At 58.1% G+C, this 21959-nt stretch overlaps 1 protein-coding gene across 1 annotated transcript in view; it reads left to right on the plus strand.

The window, feature by feature from the left end:
* The first annotated feature begins 729 nt into the window (after window positions 1–729).
* C1QL1 (complement C1q like 1) overlaps window positions 730–21959 on the plus strand; it is a 74569-nt gene continuing 53339 nt past the window's right edge. Inside the window, exon 1 of the mRNA XM_073325664.2 lies at window positions 730–1553. Coding sequence (XP_073181765.2) covers window positions 732–1553 — 822 coding nt within the window. The 5' untranslated portion in view covers window positions 730–731. The remainder of the gene's footprint in view (window positions 1554–21959) is intronic.

Genomic DNA, 21959 nt, shown 5'->3' on the forward strand with positions numbered 1-21959 from the left:
CCCCTCCCCCCCAGGGAGACAGCGGCCCCCAGGAGAGCCGGACCCCCTCCCCCCCAGGGAGACAGCGGCCCCCAGGAGAGCCGGACCCCCTCCCCCCCAGGGAGACAGCGGCCCCCAGGAGAGCCGGACCCCCTCCCCCCCAGGGAGACAGCGGCCCCCAGGAGAGCCGGACCCACACCCCCCCCCAGGGAGACAGCGGCCCCCAGGAGAGCCTGACCCCCCCCCCCCCCAGGGAGACAGCGGCCCCCAGGAGAGCCGGACCCACCCCCCCCCAGGGAGACAGCGGCCCCCAGGAGAGCCGGACCCCCCCCCCCCCCCCGGGAGACAGCGGCCCCCAGGAGAGCCGGACCCACCCCCCCCCAGGGAGACAGCGGCCCCCAGGAGAGCCGGACCCCCCCCCCCCAGGGAGACAGCGGCCCCCAGGAGAGCCGGACCCCCGAGTCCTAGGGACACCCGGAGCTCCCTGGACAGACCCCGAGCCGCTCACAAAGCGGCGAAGGCGACTCCTGCCCGACCAACTTTCCGGGCGGGGGGCGGGGCAGGGCCGGCCATCCCGCTCTGCCCCCCCCCCCCCCCGAGGTATCGGCAGGAACGGCTGGTGGCGAAAATCGAAGCGCTCCAAGCAGGGGCGCGACCAACCCGCGGCCCCGCGGCCAGCCCGCCCCGCCCGCCCCGCCGCTCTTTGCCGGAGCCGGGCGCCCAGCCCCGCTGCGCTCCGGCGGGGGGGATCGATGGGCAGGGACCAGCCTCCCGCAGCTCCAGCCAGCAGACAGGCGGCGGGAGGAGACGAGCAGCCGGCCGCTCCGCCTTTGCTCCTTTCCCGTCCCGGGCTGGGGGCACCGCGCCGCGGTCACCCGCCCAGGGGACCCCCCGGGCCGCTGCCCCGCCCGGCGGCCCCGCCACCGGGCACCATTCCCCCGCCGGGGCGGCCGCGGCTGAGCGCGGGGAGGAAAACTTTGCTGGCGGCCGCGCTCGGCGTGGTGATGCTGCTGGCGCTGGTGATCCTCATCCCGGCGCTGGTGAGCTCGGCGGGCGCGGGCGGGCGCTACGAGATGCTGGGCACCTGCCGCATGGTCTGCGACCCCTACCTGGGCCGGGCGGCCGCCACCGCCGCCGCCAGCGCCCGCCCGGAGCCCGAGCCCCCCGGCGGGCCCCCGCCGCCCTCCACGCTGGTGCAGGGGCCGCAGGGCAAGCCGGGCCGGCCGGGCAAGGCCGGGGAGCCGGGCCCGCCGGGGGCCATGGGCCCGCCCGGGGCGCAGGGCGAGCGCGGCCCGCCGGGGCCGCCCGGGCCGCCCGGGGGCAGCGGCGCCTTCAGCACGGCCACGTACAGCACCGCGCCCCGGGTGGCCTTCTACGCCGGGCTCAAGAACCCGCACGAGGGCTACGAGATCCTCAAGTTCGACGACGTGGTGACCAACCTGGGCAACAGCTACGAGGCGGCCACGGGCAAGTTCACGTGCAGCGTCCCGGGCACCTACTTCTTCACCTACCACGTGCTGATGCGCGGCGGGGACGGCACCAGCATGTGGGCGGATCTGTGCAAGAACGGGCAGGTGGGTGCGGGGCGCCGCGGCCCCCCGGGGCGGGGCGGGGCCCCCACCCCCCTCCCTCGGCGAGGGCCCCCCACCCCCCTCCCTCGGCGGGGGCCCCCCACCCCCCTCCCTCGGCGGGGGCCACGGGGCAGGGGCAGCCCAGCGCCCCGAGCGGTGGGTCCGGCTCCTGCCTGGGAGGGCCGCGTGGCTTGCGGGTCTCCAGGCTCCCATGGCTGAGCTGGGGCCGAGCCCAGGCCAGGGAGCTGGAAGTTGCGCTGGAGAATTTATTTTTAGACCGAGTCTTCCGCCCCACCCCCCAACAAAGTTTCTGTTCGAAGAGCGGGGCGAGAAGGGTCCCGGGGTTGGTATGGGAGGGGGTCTCTGGGCGGGGGTCCCGGGGCTGCAGTGGGGTCTCGGGGCGGGGGTCCCGGGGCTGGTATGGGGGGGGAAGGAGTCTCGGGGCGGGGGTCCTGGGGCTGCAGTGGAGTCTCAGGGAGGTGTGGGGCTGGTCCGTGGGGGGGGGAAAGGGGTCCCAGGGCTGCAATGGGGTCTCAGGGCGGCGGTCCCGGGGCTGGTGGGGGGGGGAAGGGGTCTTGGGGCTGGTGTGGGGTCTCCTGGCTGGGGAGGAGACAGGCTGGGCTTGGCCGGGCTCTCACAGCCGGTGGGTTTCAGAGAGCGGCAAGGCCCTTCGGCCAGCTGGTCTCTCCCTGGGTTCGCCCCCCCCCCCCAGCCCGGCCCCTTCACCCCTGGGGGTGCGGGTGCATGCGGGATGCTGGGGCGTTGTTTGGAGGGGAAGAGTCCGCGAAGGGAGCCCTGGCCCCGCTCCCAGCCCCCGGGGCGGGTGACTGCGGGCACCACCCGAGGGCTCCTGCCCGACGGCCGCTGGACAAAGCGGCCAGCCGATCTGGTGCTTGCGGGACCCGCCTTGCGCCTGCCTCGGGGCCGCGCGGTGTCTGATTGTCCGTCTGGTCCCGCTGTCTGTCCCCCTGGGTGGGCGGATCCCGAGCTCCCTGCCTGGCTCGACGGTCCGGTCTCGGAGGAAGGGCTGCGGCCATCGTCCCGGCTGAGGCCTCAGGTGCGAGGAGAGAAACTTGTGCTCCACTTCCCTCCCGCAAGCCTCTCCCGGGCTGGCTGCCCCGAGCCTGGCTCCGCGCCCCGGGGCGCAGCGGGCGCTTGGAAGTTCACCAGCTCGGACACACCCTGTGCTGGGGCCCTCCCGCCTCCCACCCCAGGGAAATTGCCAGGGACAGAGGGGCTGCGGGATCTGGGGCCTTTTTACAGCGAACGGTTGCACCCCACTGCTTATTCAATTGGCCATTGCGCATGAGCAGCTGCCTTTCACAAGGCTCACCTGTGGGGTGCGATGAGTTTGGTGGGTCTCCGGTAGCTCCTGGCAGAGGGATGTTCACTTCACCCAAACCACAGCTGCCTGCTGATGTACAGAGCCAGCGCTGCTCAGGCCAGAGGGGAAGGCCGGGATCCTCTGGTCTGGCCTCCTTTGTTAGAATATTTATTCATTCACCTGACAGTAGCACCCCCGGGTCCCAGCTGAGATCGCGCCCCATGGTAGAGGTGCTGCGGACAGAGTGAGAGACAGACCCTGCCCCACCTAAAGAGACAAAGGATAGGATGAGAAACAGGCACGGCCATTTGCCCAAGGTCACACTGCCAGAGCTGGGACTAGAACCAACCTCACCTGCCGGCTATCAGTGCACTAGCCACTGGAGCCCACTGCCTTCTGTAAACCAGCAGAGGCACTGGGCAATTACAGCCTACACATCCCCATCTGTACAACGGGGGTAATAGAACCCTGCATTGGCAAGAGCTTGGCAGCCAAGGAGGAAAAGTGGCACGAAAGGTTATTTCTTCTTCTTGCTGCTACATTATAGATTGTTGTATTGACTCCTGGATTTGCTGTCCCAGGAGGCCAAAGGACCAGCGGGACCATGGAAAGTGGAACTTAAACCCAGACAGGGGTTGTGGGCTGGGTGCAGGAAGGCCTGGGTGAGGGTCTCCGGCCTGTGTTACTCAGACATCAGCCTGGATGATCAGAATGGTCCCTCCTTATCTCATGGGCAGCATCCCATCAGCAGGGGCAGTGTGTGCCAGCCTATGAGGCACCAGCTCTGTGCATACACAGATTTTATCAGTCTCCACGGCTGCCAATCCAGCACCTTTTACCAGGGCTAAATTCCCTTCACAATGTTAAGGCTTATTCATTCCCTCCTGCCACCCTAACACTGAAATATTCTTCACAGGGGTTTACTCCAGCACCTGGCAAAATGTCCTCTGCTCTCAGCCACTATCGGTGTTCTGCCAAGCTGCCACGCTCCACCCCAGAGGTGGCTGCACACTGGTGGTGTCCCCAATTTGTAAGGCTCCTTGAGATTCCACTTAGAATGCCCTGCAGACCTCATAGAAATGTCAAAGGCTATTTTGTGCACTGAAATCTACCTTCCTCTCCACCGTCACTAGAATCCCTCCCTTCCAAAGAAAACTGTCTGTGATTTAATGCACAGATCATCAGCTTTAATAATGACTTTCCTGTCACACCTTAAATGTCACCTGAGCTTAATTTTTGTCGGTGTCACCCGCTATTGTAGTGGAGCAGTCGTGCCACCATCATTAAGGATGAGTCTCAGTGATTCATTTGTAGGAGAGGGAAATCTGAGAGTCACACCCTCCCCTTTGCGACGTGCCCTGGGGCTTTACATATCGACCAACTTCCATCCAGGGAGCAGGCTTTCTCCTCTAGTCTTTTCCCTGTAGTTCCCATTATCATTTGCTAAATGTGGGCCTGATCCTGCATGCCCTGCACCCCCCCACTCCAAGGAACTCACAGTCTGAATGGATAAGACAGAGACAGGACAAGAAGGGAAACAGAGGCAGAGAGAGGGCAGTCACTTGACAAGGTCATTGAGCACTCAGAGCCAGGAAGAGACCTCAGCACTTGCTGCCCTGTTCACTGGGCCATGGTCCCTCCCTGTGCTCCCTTCAGACAGCCCCTCTTGTCAGATACTTTTCCTCTGTTAGCAGAACACAGCGATGCTCGGCCCAAACTTGGGTTCCCGTGTCTGGGCTCAGATGTGCAAGGTGCTGAGCATGCTGGCCCCAGCCCACCAAGGCACTTAGCAGGTGCCTAACTGGAAGCATGTGAGTCGTCCTGTTGAAGCCAATGCCTTGAGTCATGTAATTAACGTTAATCATCTGCTTGGGTGGTTTGGAGCCACTGTGCTTAGCAGGCTCACGTGCCGTCTGACAGGTAGGATGTATTCCTACCCCCATCTGCTCGGGCGAGGTTGGCCGCTGACTGCAGTGGGGACAGGATCTGGCCAATGTTACCTGTGTTTTCACCCACGTTCTTACTGGAAAATTCCCCCTGTTAAAAGCACAGCTAGCCAGCACCGACTTCAGCACTGCAATTGGGCAGCCGGGGTCCTGGGGCAGAGTGGGAATATGGAAATCGTTAAATGAGAGACGTCTACTTGTGGGGTTGCTGCATTATGTGAATAATAATAATAAGTTGGGAGTAATAGAAATGGCTTTTTTCCTATTCAAAGTTTTATTGTCCTTACACATCCCTGATGTGCCCCTCTTGGCTGCGTCCGCCTGTTAGCCGATGTGTCAGGATGCAGTCGAGACTGCAGGATCATCCATAAAGCTACAGGGTGGGGGTTTCAGAAAGGCCGACCAGAGACAGGCGTCAACATCCCAGGGGCTTCAGGCACTGAACTCCCTTCAACTTTGCTGGAAGATCCCAGCCCTTGTCGGTAGTTACACATTTCCTCCCTCAGGATTAACTTCTGCTCCCTATGGGCCCTCAGCGGCTCCCATTGAAATCAATGGGAAAACTCCCCTGAACTCCGGGGGCACGGGATGAAGGCCAGAGTCAGCCCTGCACCTGGCCCCAGACCTCTCTCTCCCGCTCAGTTAGAGCCTGATCCACAGGCCGCTGAACACGCAGGAGGCTCTTGACTGACTGCAGGGAGCTTTGGATCCGGCTCCTGAACTCTTGTTGTTTCCTGCACTCACGTAACCAGCTGCAGAGGTCTCAAAATGGTGGAGGGCTGGATCCTGCTGACACTGGTTTACTTGAGGGAAGCCCCTTCTAGCTGCTAGAACTTCCCATCCCCGCAGGGTGAGGCTGGCTGCTGGGTGCGGGACGACCCCAAGTGCTCTGGCTGGAGGCAGGACAGCAGCAAGGTACATGCGTACGGCCCAGGGGAGTCATAGGGTTCAGCACGTGCTTAAAGTGAAATGTGCAGATCCATCTCTGCTCCTGAAGTGGGGCCGAGCTTGGTGGTTGTACTTGCAAGGCCAGGCACTCACAGATGAACAGAGTAAATAAAATCCATTTGTGTGTCTCTGCAATCCAGCGCAATCGCCTTGTAGCTGTTGATAACGGGGGTTGGGACATGCCAGTCTCCAGGCCCCGCTTACTAATTGCGAACCCAATCTAGCTGTTACAGTACTTATCCAAGACAACTCACAGGGGCGGCAAGTGCTCTGGGGGTGAACAGTGCTGGCTAAACGATCACTGGGACGAGCACTTGAATGGAAAATGTGACTAAGACACTTTCAAAGAAAAATTCGCAGTAATTAGTTTTCCTATCTAAAAGAGGCAAAATCTCCTAAATGGGAACAGAAGTTGGGGGTCAGTGTTGGAGGCCCCTAGCTCCATATATCCAGAATGGGATCCCCCCTCCCACTCCAGCCCCAATTATAATGGTGTGTGAGAGAATGAGTGAGAAGGGGAGAGGGAGTCAGGACTCCTGGGTTTTATTCCCATACCTAGGTGGGTTCATGATTTGTCTACTTGGCTGCATTCCTTTTGAACTGTAATACCCAGGTCTCAGAGCAGCGGGCAGGGCAGTCCAGTGGTCAAGGGCGTGGCCTGGGTGTCAGGACTGCGGGGTTCCAGTGATCACCACCAGTGGTTGCAGTGGGGAATAAGGACTCTTGGATCCTATTCCCACTTGTTTTCTGACCTTGGGAAAGTTCTTTAACCTCTCAGCACCCCCCCTGTGAAATTGGGTTTTCCCACTGATCTGCCTCCCCCTGTGTTGTGCGGCCAGACTTGGGACTGTCTGTGATGTGCTCAGCTGCGGGGGCCGAGGGAGAGTGGGAATTCTTACCCAGGGTGGGTGGGCGAGGACTTCTCTCTCCAAGGGAGAGCTCTCTGTTGCAATGGGAACCTCACTGTGACACTCCTAATTACCCAGATCATTCCCCTGGATTCCCTGTGATAGCATCTGTTGGACAGGAGCCCACATTAGAAAGAAAGAAAGTTCCTTTGGAGCAAAGTGCTGCTAATTACTGATGACATGTTTGGAATCCATTGTAAATCGCCTGATCCTGGGGAAGGAGGGGGCCGTGGGGCCGTGGAGCCATTGATTTCCTGTGGCTCTAGCAGGCCGGATTCTGCCCACCTTGCACTTTGCAGAGGGGGAAGGCAGCTGGAGATATTCCTGGCACGTTTCTGAGCCAGGCTGTCTGTGGCCCCGAGACACCGCTGAGCAGCCTGCTTCTCACCACAGTGATTGGCCCAGCTCTGTGTTTGGATGCTTGGCTCAGCACTAGAGCACCCAGAGTCCCAGAGCTCCCCCCAGCCACCCAATGGGCTGGGCTGGGCTCAGCGGCTAAACCCAGAGGCTGATCCACATTGTTTTTGGCTTGGTCCCTTCTTTGCAAAAGCCTCATGTTGAGCCCTCGGGGCTGATGTTGCTCCATGGAGGTGGAACCCTCCCCCCATTGACTAGGAGAGTGCAGGATCAAGCCCATAAGCTGGGGCTCCCCGTTATGCATTATAGTCCCGACTCAGCAAAGCACACAGGCAACACCCCATTATAAACATGCGCTAAAATTCATGGGGACTTCAGCCCTCCGCATTCCCCTGCCCCCTCAGCCTGCATCCTGCCCCCCACATTCCTCTGCCCCCTCAGTCTTCCTCCTGCCCCCCACATTTCTCTGCCTCCTCAGAGTTTCCTGCTCCCTACCACTGTGCCCTCCATGCTGGCCCCGCAGCCCCATTGCAGGCACCTCCACATTCCCCTGCCCCCTTCCTAGCTCTTCCCTTTGGGCAGCTTGTGGCTTCAGCCCTTGTGACAGTCCTGGGAGATGGCGACCATGTTGGATAAGGGTGACAATCGGTGAAACCCCTTTAAAAAGCCCTGGGCAGGTGGTGAAGGGGCAGACGCTCAGGACAGTGTCATGCTGCAGGCAGAGGTGCTGGAACGAGGGGTGCTGGGGGCTTGAAGTGGTTTCCATCACATGCTGCGTTTACAGTTTGGTTCAATGGCTCTCAGGCCCCCACTCTACACATTGTCCCAGCACCCCGGCTGTGGGGGCAGCTAGGGAGACCCAGCGTAATGATCCCCGGTGGCATTTGGCCTGGACGCAAAGGGGCTGGGATCTTTGGTGGCGAGAGGGATGAAGGGGCAGATACGAATGCAGAGAGACCCCAGCAGACCCCAGCCCTGCTCACGCAGCCTGAGCAGCTCCTCTCCATCCTGCTGAAAACACTGAGTGGGGGGCCCAGTGTCACGGAGCGTGGGGGAGTTCAGGCCCTGCACCCCTCTTCCTGAGATTCACTGAGACTCTCAGCCAGCCAGTAAAACAGAAGGTTTATTGGACAACAGGAACACAGTCCACAACCGAGCTTGTGGGTACAACCAGGACCCCTCAGTCAAGTCCTTCTGGGGGAGCAGGGAGATTAGACCCCAGCCCTGGGGTTCCCTGTGTTCCTCCACCCAGCCCCAAACTGAAACTAACACCCCCACCCCCCCCACCCCCAGCAGGCTCTCTCCTGCAGCCTGTCTTCACATTCCTGGGCAGAGGTGTGACCTCCCCCTCCCCCTCCTGACAGGCTCTCAGGTCTCCCATCCCCAGGACACATTCCCAGGTCAACACTCCCCCCTCCCTGCTGCTTCACATCCTCACATCTCTCCCCCCTTGGAGACTGAACTGAGCGGGGTCACTGACCAGTGACCTGGGGAAGTTCGGGGCCCCCTCTCCGGGACAGCGCATCCGCTATCAGGTTGGCACTTCCCTTCACGTGGACCACGTCCATGTCATAATCCTGCAGGAGCAGGCTCCATCTCAGGAGCTTGGCGTTGGCTCCTTTCATCTGGTGCAGCCAGGTCAGGGGAGAGTGGTCGGTGTACTCGGTGAAGTGTCGCCCGAAGAGATAGGGCTCTAGTTTCTTGAGGGCCCACACCATGGCCAGGCATTCCTTCTCGACGGCCGCGTAGTGTTGCTCCCGGGGTAGTAACTTCTTGCTCAGGTACACGATGGGGTGTCTCTCCCCCTTTTCATCCTCCTCCATTAACACCGCTCCCAGTCCCGTGTCTGAGGCATCGGTGAACATCACAAAGGGCTTGTCAAAGTCTGGGTTTGCCAGAACTGGGCCACTGACCAGAGCCTCCTTCAGCGCCCGGAAAGCCTCCTGGCACTGCTCGGTCCAAACCACCTTGTCTGGCTTCCCCTTCTTGCATAGCTCAGCGATGGGGGTGGCTATGGCGCTAAAGTGGGGCACAAATCTTCGGTAGTATCCTGCCATCCCAATAAAGGCTTGGACCTGCTTTTTGGTGTGGGGAGCGGGCCAGTCTCTGATCACCTCCACCTTGGCTGGTTCCGGCTTTAGGCAGCCGCTCCCCACCCAATGGCCCAGGTAAGATACTTCAGCCATCCCCACCTTGCACTTCTCCACTTTTACAGTCAGCCCAGCCCCCTGGAGTAGGTCCAGCACTTGTCTAACCTGGGACACGTGGTCCTCCCAGGTCTGGCTAAAGACACAGATGTCATCAATATACGCCACGGCAAAACTCTCCATCCCCCTCAGTAGCTGGTCCACCAGGCGCTGGAAGGTGGCCGGCGCTCCCTTGAGGCTGAAAGGCAGGGTCAGGAACTCATAGAGCCCCAGAGGGGTGATAAAGGCTGGTTTCAGCCAGGCATCTGCATCCAGGGGCACTTGCCAGTAGCCCTTTGTAAGGTCCATGGTGGTAAGGTACCGAGCTCCTCCCAGCTTGTCTAGGAGCTCGTCCGGCCTGGGCATGGGGTAGGCATCAGATACAGTGATGGCACTGAGCTTCCAACAGTCCACACAGAACCGGACCGACCCATCCTTTTTGGGGACCAGCACCACCGGCGAGGCCCAAGGGCTGGCCGATGGCTGGATCACCCCCAAAGCCAGCATGTCCCGGACCTCTCTTTCCAGGTCCTGAGCAGTTTGCCCTGTGACTCGGAAGGGGGAGCATCTTATCAGCGGGTGCGACCCCGTCTGCACCCAGTGGACAGTCAGATTAGTGCGTCCAGGCTGGTTGGAAAACAGCTGTCGGTATCGATGCAGCACCCCCCTGACCTCAGCTTGCTGGGCAGGGGTTAGCTGATCCGAGAGGAGAATTGTTTCCAGGGGGGAACCAGCTCTGGTCCCAGGGAATAGATCTACTAAAGGGTCATCTCCCTGCTCCTCCCACTGTCCACACACGGCCAACACCACATTCCCCCTGGCATAATATGGCTTCATCATATTCACATGGTACACCCGGCGGTGGTGCGCCCGGTTTGACAGCTCCACCACATAGTTTACCTCATTGAGCTGCTTGACGACCTTGAAAGGGCCCTCCCAGGCGGCCTGTAGTTTGTTCTTTCTCACTGGGATGAGAACCATCACCTGATCCCCGGTGGCGTAGGCACGGGCCCGTGCCCTGAGGTCATACCAGACCTTCTGCTTCCTCTGGGCTCTGGCCAGATTCTCCCTGGCCAGGCCCATGAGTTCAGCCAGTCTCTCTCGGAAGATCAGGACATACTCCACCATTGACTCTCCATCGGGAGTGGCCTTCCCCTCCCACTCGTCTCTCATCAGGTCCAGGGGGCCCCTCACCCTCCTGCCATATAGCAGTTCGAAAGGCGAAAATCCGGTAGACTCCTGGGGCACCTCCCTGTACGCGAACAGCAGGTGAGGGAAGTACTTGTCCCAATCCTGCGGGTGCTGGTTCGTAAAGGTTTTCAGCATCATCTTTAGCATCCCATTGAACCTCTCCACCAGCCCATTGGACTGGGGGTGATAAGCTGAGGCCCAGTCGTGCCGGACCCCACATTTCTCCCACAAGCACCGGAGCAGGGCCGACATGAAGTTGGACCCTTGGTCTGTCAAGATTTCCTTGGGGAACCCCACTCGGCTGAAAATGGTCAGGAGCGCATCGGCCATGGTGTCTGCTTCAATGGAAGCTAAGGGCACTGCCTCGGGGTAGCGGGTGGCAAAATCTACCACCACCAGAATGTATTTCTTCCCCGACCGGGTCGTCCTGCTGAGAGGCCCCACGATGTCCATGGCCACCTTCTGGAAAGGCTCCTCTATGATGGGCAAAGGTCTCAAAGCTGCTTTCCCCTTGTCCCGGGCCTTCCCCACCCTCTGACAGGGGTCACAGGATCGGCAATACTGCCGGACCGTGGTAAAGACCCCGGGCCAGTAAAAGTTCTGTAGCAACCTCTGCCGGGTGCACCGGATTCCCTGGTGCCCTGCGAGGGGGATGTCATGGGCCAGGTACAGGAGCTTGCGGCGATACTTCTGGGGGACCACCAGCTGTCTCCTGATCCCACAGGACTCTACTTCCCTTGTGGGAGCCCATTCTCGGTACAGGAACCCCTTCTCCCACAGGAACCTCTCCTGGCAGCCTCTCCTCATGGTCCGTACCACACTGAGGTCGGCCAGGTCCCTGAGCTTCCGCAAGGAGGGATCTTTCCTCAACTCGGCCTGGAACTCAGCGGCTGGGGAAGGGATGGGGCCCGGTTCCCTCTCATTGGCCGGGTCTGAGGCCACAGCCTCTCTGAGCCGTGCCCCTCGGCGCTCCCTCCCCACCAGGGTAGGGTCCTGCGCCTCCGGTGTGGTACCCTCCCCGAGGTCAGGGTGCAGTGCCCCTCGCCGGCTCTGGCTACGGGTCACAACCAGGGCGGTCTGGGGCTTGCTTGGCCAGTCCTCTAGGTCTCCCCCCATCAAAACTTCAGTGGGCAAATGGTGGTGTACCCCCACATCGTTGGGGCCCTCCTTGGCTCCCCATTTCAGGTGTACCCTTGCCACGGGCACCTTAAATGGGGTCCCGCCCACCCCCGTCAGGGTCAGGTAGGTGTTGGGCACCACCCGATCTGGGGCCACCACCTCGGGCCGGGCCAGCGTCACCTCCGCGCCCGTATCCCAGTATCCATTGACCTTCCTCCCATCCACCTCCAGGGGAACAAGGCACTCTCTCCGGAGGGACAGCCCTGCGCCCACCCTGTAAACCGAGCACCTTGAGTCCAGAGCCTCCAGCCCTCTGGCGGAGCTGGCCTGGGGTACTCTTCCCTCCTGAGCAGGTGGTAAACTGGTAGCCCCCCTTTCCTGGGTCATCTGCCCTCGTCCAGCTGGGTCCCTACCCAGTTAACCCTGGGTAGGTTGGGTCTGCTCAGTCTGTCCCTGAGCCTGGGGCACTGGGACCGCACGTGGCCTCTCTGGCCACAGTGATAGCAGCTCAGGTCACGTTGGTCCCCTCGAGCGGGTCGGAGGGGCCCGACGCCAGGCGTTCCCCTTGGGAGGGGGTTCTCCCTATTTCCCCCTGGGAGGTCCCATGGTGACTCTCTTTCTGCATCAGGGGGGGCCCTGTTCTTTTGGGACTCCTCCCGGCTACCCCCAACCGACTGTTCACAAACTCGTCCGCCAGCTGCCCTGTGTGCTGGGGGTTCTCGAGCTTTTTGTCCACTAACCACAGCCTCAGGTCGGACGGGCACTGATCATACAGCTGCTCCAGTATGATTAGGTCAAGCAGGTCCTCTTTAGCTTGGGCCCCAGCTGTCCACTTGCGGGCATACCCCTGCATCCGGTTGACCAGTTGTAGGTAGGTGACCTCAGGCGTTTTACGCTGACTCCGGAACCTTCTCCGGTACATCTCGGGGGTCAGCCCAAACTCACGGAGCAGGGCCTGTTTGAACAGTTCATAGTCCCCTGCCTCCGGCCCTGTCATCCGGCTGTACACCTCCACGGCTTTGGGCTCCAGTAAGGGGGTGAGAAACTGGAGCCTGTCTGCAGGGTCAACCCTGTGCAGCTCGCAGGCATTCTCAAAGGCCGTCAGGAAGCTATCCATGTCCTCCCCCTCCTTCCGCTGGGCCAGGAAGCACTTATCAAAGCTCCTTGCAGTCTTGGGTCCCCCCTCACTCACCGCAGCCGGGGTCCCACTGCTCCTCAGCCTGGCCAGCTCCAGTTCATGCTGTCTTTGTTTCTCCTTCTCCTGACGTTCCCTCTCCTTCTCCTCCTGCTCATGTTGACGTTGTTTCTCCTCATGTTGACGTTGTTTTTCATGATCCTCCAGCTCCCTCATTTTCATCTCCCTCTCCCATTCCAGCCGCATCCGCTCCAGGGATGGGGAGCTCCGCCGGGAGGATCCCCTGCTGGCTGCCGGGGTCAGGGTGCCCTCGCTATTCGCTGGGCTTCCCCCAACCCCTCCCCCAGGCCTAGGTAGGAAGGGTCTCGGGATGTCCTTGGCAGCAGTCTGACCCCTCCCAGCCCCGTCAGGCCCCAGGGCCCACACTGCGTCCGCCGGGCAGCTTCCCTCAGGGACAGGGATCGGGTCATCCAAGCGATCCTTCTCCTCCAACTGGGCAATCAGCTGTTTCTTGGTGGACCTCCCAATGCACAGCCCCCTCTGCCTGCACAGCTCCACCGGGTCACTCTTAAGGCGTTTAGCGTACATCTCCCTGCTGGCCACTCGCGGGCCGGGCAGCTTTCTACGGTTTCCAGGAAAAGCCCCTAGTGTGCCAGTCCTTCTTGAGGTCACCACCTCTTTGCCAGGGTCGAGCTGCAGACTCCTCCGCCCCTGGGACCGCTCGCTGCAATCCCCCGGGGGACCCTGTTACTGCAAAAGTCCTTCTCTCTGGTCACACACTCCCAGGGGTTAACCACCCCCTGGAACCGTCTCTCTCTGACTCTTCAGCACGCCCGGTCCCTGTCAATCCCCCTTCGTTTTACTGTTCCCCAGTCACTTACTGCAGGAAGCGCCGTCCACGGAGTGCAGTACATCCCACCGCTGCCACCAGTTGTCACGGAGTGTGGGGGAGTCCAGGCCCTGCACCCCTCTTTCTGGGATTCACTGAGACTCTCAGCCAGCCAGTAAAACAGAAGGTTTATTGGACAACAGGAACACAGTCCAAAACAGAGCTTGTGTGTATACCCAGGACCCCTCAGTCAAGTCCTTCTGGGGGAGCAGGGAGCTTAGACCCCAGCCCTGGGGTTCTCTGCGTTCCTCCACCCAGCCCCAAACTGCCAACTAAACCCCCCCAGCAGGCTCCCTCCTGCAGCCTGTCTTCACATTCCTGGGCAGAGGTGTTACCTCCCCCTCCCCGTCCTGGCTCAGGTGACAGGCTCTCAGGACTCCCACCCCCAGGGCACATTCCCAGGTCAACACTCCCCTCTCCCTGCTGCATCACATCCTCACACCCGGGGCTACCGGGACTGGGCTGGAACGTTTCTAATTGAACCAGGCACGTGGGGCTGATAGGACGGTCCGGCAGGGCCTGGGGACACCTCGCCACTCACCCCTCCTGCCTTGTTACAGACGTGTAGCAAGGAGAAGGCTGAGGGGCTGAGACCCTGAGCCAGGAGGAGCCTCCTCCTTCCACTAATTGGGAGGAAATGGAGCGTGGGCATCCCAGGTCTAGCGGTCAGCCCGCTGGGGAGAGCCACAGCTGCCCCCAGAGTTGTCACCGGAGACCTGATCATGCGGAGTGCTCAGCACACTCCACTTGGGGTCCAGCAGATACCAGCACCTTGCAGGATCTGACCTCGCAGGCCTCTTCCTGCAGCCTGTGCCCACAGCCCTGCCCCACACTGCCCCATGGAAGTCTGTGACATCATGCACAGGCAAGGGATGTGGCTGGGAGTAAGAGCTGGAAAGGCAAGGCCCTTTGGACCCCAGAATGGCATCTGGGAGCGAGGGGGTGGCCTGTCACAGGACAAGCCCCTCCAATCCTCTGGCTCTCTGGGCATGTCACCGTGACACTTTGTTCCACAAAGCTCCTGCCCAGAGGAGGCTGCAGGTGAATTGTTCTAGCTTGTAACATGCAAAAAACCAAACCAGAACCAAACCAAACCTGCTCTTTGATATTTAAGTTTAATTTCCTCTGACAAACCCCAGCTCAGGGGTTGCTGATCTGTCTCTTATTTAAACTGCATTCCCACCGCAGGGCTTCCTCCCTGCCCGTCATGTGGGAATTTGCCTCTTGAGAGGAAAACACCATCCTCTTGAGATAGCTGGTTGGTGTGTATTCCCGGGCGCTCTCATGCTGCGTTGCGGAGGGCTATGGAAATACCTGGGCAGAGAGATTCAGCTTCCGCTTTTTAGTTATCATTATGATTTTTATGGTGTTGCAGTGGATTTTAGTGCACTGCCCTGGGACTGTGCTATCCCGAGTGTCTGCAGCATTAAGCAGACAGGAATATGCAGCAGGAAATGCAATCCAACCCACTGTCCAGGGATTCGGGACCCCAGCGCTCTAGGGGTGCTAGAGATCCCAGACTGTTGTGCAGAGAGAGCTCTGGATTCCAAACACCCCAGATCCAGGGACTCCAGAGTTTTACTTTCAGACTCATCTTTATTGCCAAGCGCTGGGAGATACTGTGCGTGTGAATGGCACTACACGGATAGAGCACACATTGCTGTGTGGTTATTGAGCTCAGTTTGGGAGACTGTTGTTTAACCGCGAGGAGCACAGTGGGGATTCCGGGCATTAGGGGCTCAGAGAGTTGGGAGCAGGTTGGATGTTCTAAAGCCGATTGTTTTGCAGCACTCATTATGTAATGAATCACAGCCTAGCCATGTATGGTACGTCTACACTGCAATAAAACACACGCACACACAGCTGACTCTGGCTCACAGGGCTAATTGCAGTGTAGATGTTTAGGCTCGGACTGGAGCCCAGGCTCTGGGACCCTCCTCCCTCGTGGGATCTCAGAGCCTGGGCCCAGCCCGAGCCAGAACGTTTAAGCTGCGGTTTTATAGACCTTCCGCCTGAGCCAGAGTCAGCTGACCTGGGCCAGCCATGGGTGTTTTATTGCAGAGTAGACCTACCCTTAGGCAAGGATCAAACCTGGCGCTGTTAGCTCCAAAAACACTGGACTAAAGCAGCAAGCCTTTTGGCTGTGAGTGACAGCTGCTCATCCCACTGAGACTGGCCCCGAGAAGAAGCAGGATCAATGTGCTAATCCAATGTCTTACCCTGTGGCCAGTCCCTTAACTCAGGACCTCACAGGTGCCTCCGATCGCACAGTGACATGGCCATCTGTGCGTGCACCACTTTCTCCGTGCAAAGCAAACCCAGGTGCAAACGGCGCTGGTGCATGTGATCACCATGTTACACAGGCAGCCGTGACACGCACGCATCTTGTAGGAGGCTCCTTGGGAAAGCCGGTGACAGTTTCATGGCAGGAATCTGAAGGCACAGGAAGTGTGCAGCCGGCTGGGTGTGTATTGTCTTGTGCACAGATCAGGGTGCACATGGAGATTTGTGAGTGAATTTCGCAGGGCGGACACTGAACACGATAATCTGTGGTCAGCACAACCCCAGATAGTCTGTGCTCCGCTTTTTATTACATGGGAAGCAACACTCTGCGGCCGAGTCACCTCGCTCTGGGGGCAGCAGCTAGCGGAGGGCGTTCTGCTCACCGGACACTGGGGCTGAAGGAGTCTCATCTCTCAGTGCTTGCGGCCGAAGCCGAGCCTTAGAGCCCAGTGATAGATTCTGGATGTTTGAGCGTCTGTAATCATCCCAGAATGAATCAGCTACTCATGTGTTCAGCTCTGAATCCCCAAGTCTTCAGGGTTTAATCAGTGGTTCTTGTCTTTCATAGATAATTATGGGTCTTAGGTGTGGAGCCCTTTCTTAACGGGGCTCGGTCAATTTCATTTCACGCCAAAGTACCTGACCCACCACGGCCTTACTCCAGCCTTATGAAATCAGTGGAGTTACGCTGGCATAAAACTGGAGGAATGCAGCAGGGAATGAGACTAGAGATGTAGGTATTCTTAAGTGGGGAGGGTTGCGGGGGTACAGAGTGTAGTGTGACTAGCAGTGTTTTGGTGAATTCCTTTTAATTTCAAAACATACAAAATATTTTTGGATTTGACTCTTCTGTAGCATCCTGGAGACAAACGTAACCAGAGCCTATCTGGACTAGTGCATCAGAACCAACAAGTGAAACTTGCTAGAAAAAATAATTGAAGCCCCCTAATCTGGTTTCCAGTGTTGCACACCCCAAGGGTTCAGACATCATGAGGCAGAACCCCCAAAACCATGAAACTGACTTCAAATCACGAGATTAAAAAAACAACACCCCAAGCTGTGGGGTTTGTTGCCAGCTGGTGTCTGAGCCATTAGGGGACACCTGGGTTACATTTTTGAGTTTTTCCCTGCAACCAGGAAATGCTAGAAACTTTGAAACAAACACCAAATATCACAAGTCTTGTGATGAAAATGGTGGGAATTGGCAATGCCAAGTTTTCCCATTTCAGGCATCATCCGATTGAAATGAACAATGATCACGAGCACAGAGAAGTCAATCAGCTTTTAACTTGCTTTCAGATTTTGCCCTCTAAGGCCCAGCCCTGCGAATACTGAAGTGTGTGAGTAATGTTACTTGTGACCGCAATCTAACTGAACCACTAACCCAGGAACCAGATTTCAGAGTAACAGCCGTGTTAGTCTGTATTCGCAAAAAGAAAAGGAGTACTTGTGGCACCTTAGAGACTAACCAATTTATTTGAGCATGAGCTTTCGTGAGCTACAGCTCACTTCATCGGATGCATACCGTGGAAACTGCAGGGAGGAGGTATTGTTTTATGATCTCTGTGTGTATATAAAGTCTGCTGCAGTTTCCACGGCATGCATCCGATGAGGTGAGCTGTAGCTCACGAAAGCTCATACTCAAATAAATTGGTTAGTCTCTAAGGTGCCACAAGTACTCCTTTTCTTTTTTTAATCTAACTGAAGTCACTGAGACTTCCCCAGGGTGTGAAACTCTCCCCAGGCCTAAGGGTCTGTCTGGTCAGGACCGAAGGGGTTACCAGTCAGACCAGTCAGGAGATTTTGTTTTAAAGAGGGGAGTTTTGATTTTGGTGGTGTCTCTTTCAGGCTCTTCTTTGTCCTAAAGGTCAATAAACCCAGAGCAAGGCTTTGTGCAGGACAGAGCTTGCGGCCATTGCGATTTTCCTCCATTGACCTCAGGGGGCTGAGCAGAGAGTGGGCCAGGGCAGATTGGGCCTTTGAGGCACAGTTTCCAGCGAGCTTGGGGCCAGGTTCTCACATGCGCGGCACCCCCAGCTGGTTCCCAGCCTTCCCACGACCTCAGCACCTCCTGGTCGTGCAGTGTGCTGAGCTCCTCTGACAATCTGCCTCTAGATGTGGGTGCTGAGCTGCTTTGACAGGGCCAGCGCTCTGCCCTCAGCCGCGCTAGCCCCTGAGCTCACTGGGGTGGCACTATCAGAGCGGACGCCGTCCCTCGTGCCTTGTGTCTAAGCCATACCGATGCCCCTGTAGGCCAAGGCTCCCTGGCATCCCTCCCCGGCAAACGGAAGGGTTATCTGCAAACAGCTGGGCAGGAGCCAGTCCACTGGCATTTGGGTGGCAGCATTTGCAGACGACAGAGAATTCTTTGGGGGGATGAAGACAGAACAGACGGAGGAAGCTCAGGGGGGCCGAACCCAGTTAGCCGAATGGTAGATGAAATTCGAAGTTGACAGATGGAAGTGAATGCACTTTGGGCAGGATCATTTGAACTGTTCGCACAGTCTGCATAGACCACTTGGCTCAGGGCCCTGGGCACCAGCATGGGCAGCTTTGTGAAGGCCTCGGCTCGCCGCCCAGCTGCAAAGGGCAGCAAGCACGATGTATAAAGAATGGGCTAGAAGAATGATACTGGGAACAACTGTAATGTAAGTGTATAGCTAAGTGCGGGGCCTGCACCTGGCATCCTATGCCTGGTTCTGGGCACCCCATCTCGAAAGGGCTGAACGGAAATGGAGGGGTTCAGAGACAGGCAACGGGGCGGACGATCTCCGTCTAACGAGAGAGTGATGTTCCTGGCACTGATGTACCCTCTAGCGCTGGCCAGGACCAGACAGGATACCACAGAGTAAACGTCCCCCTGGTCTGACCAACTCTGGCAGTTCCTACACCCCTAGTTACTGCAGTAAAAGGGGTGGGGTAGCCCTGCGCTCTAAAGGGAATTCTGGGTCTGAAATGAGGGGTGTCCCTTGTAAAGGGAAGAGGCTCAGAGACACAGGCAAGGCTGTGAGGACCTGCTGCTGTTGGGTGGGGAGGATGGGAGAAGATCGGGGTTTCTATTTACAGAAATGAGGGTGGGGATCAGATTCTGGAAGCACAGCAGAGGCCACCTGGAAGTTTCCTTTTGCCTCAGTTTCCCCACATGCAGCGAGGGGATCATGCTGCTGTCCTGCTTTGAGCTCAATGGATGAAGAGGGCTAGATAAGGGCCAGCTGTTTCCATTGTTCCCTTTGCTTCCTTGGTATCAGACAATCCCCGCTCCACATGGCAGGCTGCACCGTCCCCATACAGAGCACCCTCAGCCAGTCACATCTGCTGCAGGCATGGGCCGCATCTTGGACTTCCCTGGAGCTGGGTCCTCTTGCACCAGGGCTGAGCTTGGCCTGCCCTGTTCGCATGGTGGTTCTTTCCTGCAGGAGAAAGGCTCGCTCGCCAAGCAGGTTTGGGGGCGGGGAAGTGCTGCGTTTTGCAGGACTGGGACTGAGGAGCTAAGGGGAATATTAGAGATGGCTCGGCCTCCAAATAAAAGCCCATCAGGCGCTATCCTGGAATGAAATATTCATGAACAACTTCAGTGGCAGCCTCTTTGGAAGAAAGATGCTCCTTGTTCTATTGCATGGCAGGACGGGATCCGTGTGAAGTGCCGGCGAACGAACACGCAGCCCTCGGCAGGGCAGGGTTGTGTAATACTCACAGAAGCTGAAGGCGAAGGGTGAGCGTAGCCAGCCTGGGCGGGGGGAAAGGGGGACTAGAAATAAGGGACGGCACTCTGCGCGGTGCTGAGCAGCTCGGTGAGGTGCTGGGAGCCTTTGGATCCCGCAGGAGTCGTGGGAGCTGGGGGCAGTCACGGGGAGGGGGTCGCAGGAGATTTCATTGCCCTTACCTGCTGGGGGACTTGGCAAGGCAGTGCCCCTCCCCCCAGCGCTTTGGTGCAGGGCCTGGCTCTCCCCTGTCTGTGCTGCTCCCGGCACCCGGGGCCTGATCTCAGCTGGGGCCTCCAGGGGGTGCCGGTCAATAGCAATAGTCGCCTTAGCTCCAGCAGCTCATTAGCACGGGCTGGCCCTGATGCCGACCGCCTGGCAGGGCAGGACAGAGGTGTCTTTCTTGCAGGGTCCCCGTGCTATTCAATGGGTGGGGGCCAAGGCTCCGGGGCTGTGTCCGGGAGAGCCAGGGAGGTTCCTGGGGATGGCAGGTCATTCAGAGACACCCTCTCATACAGGCCACGGCCCTGCCCAGGCTGCACAGAGATGGTAGATCCCATGGGACTCTGATGGCCAACTCTGCTCCTTGAGGTCTTCAAACTACAATTTGAGGACTTCAATAGCACAGATATAGGTGTGAGATCTTTTTTAGGAGTGGTGGGTGAAATTCTGTGGCCTGCATTGTGCAGGAGGTCAGACTAGATGATCATAATGGTCCCTTCTGGCCTAAATATCTATGAATCTATGATTGCCCTCTCCCCACAGCCACTCAGATTGTGATTGATTGTGGGCCAGGGCCCCAGGCACTGCACAGACACAGAGTGGAGAGACGGGCCCTGCCCCAGAGGGTTGGCAGCCTGAGTAGACAAGAGATACCAAGTGGATGCAGCTGGGGGAGCGCAGGGGCACACTGAGCCAGTGCCGGCCAGCAGGACAGGCTGGGGGCTCAGCACACCAGCTGCCTGACCTCTGCCCTGCACGCCCCGATGGGCAGCAATCCAGTTGGCGGTGCTGTGTGCACACAGCTGGGTGCGAGGGGTGAGATAAATGGCTGATGAAATGGCCTTTAGATCCAACAGCAAATGCTACTTGTCCAGGAGAGCAGGCGATTAAATGCTGGAAGCGCAGGGGGGCGGGGGTGCTCAGGGGTTGTAAAGAAACTTTGACCTGAAGTTTGGAGCCAATTGACTTCTATGACCAGGAGGCAAAGGGCCAATGAAAACTCAAGGGCTTCTGAATCCAGAGGGCTCGGGGGGGGGGAGTAGATTGCAACCCGGCCTTATCTCCAGGCTGGGCAGAATCCGATGGGTCTAGTTTATCATTTTGCGGGGTATTATCAATGTTTATTTTTAAGCATTTTTTATTTTTATCAGTTCAAATTTTCACAGCTGTAGGACACAGGGAGGGTCGGAAGCTAATTATTCAAGAGAATATTCTGAGAAGCCCAAAGTTAAAGCTTTATAACCCTTAAAACACCAAGTGCCCAAACAGACAAAGTAAATATCCATAATCGAACCGCGGGAAGTTGTCAGGCAGCATTTCTCTCCCTTCGCCTCTCTGGGGTCAATTTCTGTTGTTATCAATGGAAATAGATTTTCATGGGTGTGTGTGTGTGTGGTGAAATCCAGTTCCCCACATTTAGCAATACAAATCAAGTCCTTTCAAGCCCATTTATCCTTATCCTTAATAGAGGGGTGCAGCTCACTGAGACTAGAAGTCACAGCGTGCAATGATCTTGCTATTTTGATCCAATTAATGGAATGTATGGACCCAAGCCTGCAACGCAGCCTGCTGGTGTGGATCAAGCTGAAGCACTGCATGCTGGGAACTGTAGTCTCTGTGGATCAGATGAAGATGTGGGCAGTCACAGTCCAACCTGTAGGACTCCCATGGGCCCTGGATCACGTCTGAAACCACAGGCATGTCCCCTATATGACTAGAGAAGATTCCTGTCCAGTCGTTGCCAGTGGCACTAGTGAGTGATGATTGTACAGGCTCTACCTAATCCCCCTCGGTGTGACCAAGGCTTTGCTTCTCCTCGCTCCTCTGAGTGAGAAAAGTGTGCGTGTGAGAGAGTGAATCAGAGAGAAAGAGATTCTCCCGCTGTTTACGCTTTAGGGATCTGTTGCATTTGCCCCGTGCCTAGGAGAGGTGACTTGGTGAGGTCTGTTACAGGAGTGGGCAGGCAGGGCAGGCGACATGCAGGAGGGCACAGTAGGTGATCACGACGGTCCCTTCTAGACTTTGAGTCTATGACGTGCATAAGGCCCTTCATGGGGAGAAGATACCAGGTGTTAGAGGTTCATTAGTCTAGCAGACCAAGGCTGGAAGCTGAAGCCAGACCAATTCAATGAGGCATATTGTTTAACAGATGGGTGATTGGAACTTACTCCCCAGGGAAGTGGGGGATTTTCCATCGCTG

This window comes from Lepidochelys kempii, chromosome 27 (assembly GCF_965140285.1).
Source record: "Lepidochelys kempii isolate rLepKem1 chromosome 27, rLepKem1.hap1, whole genome shotgun sequence".
Taxonomy (NCBI): Eukaryota; Metazoa; Chordata; order Testudines; family Cheloniidae; genus Lepidochelys; species Lepidochelys kempii.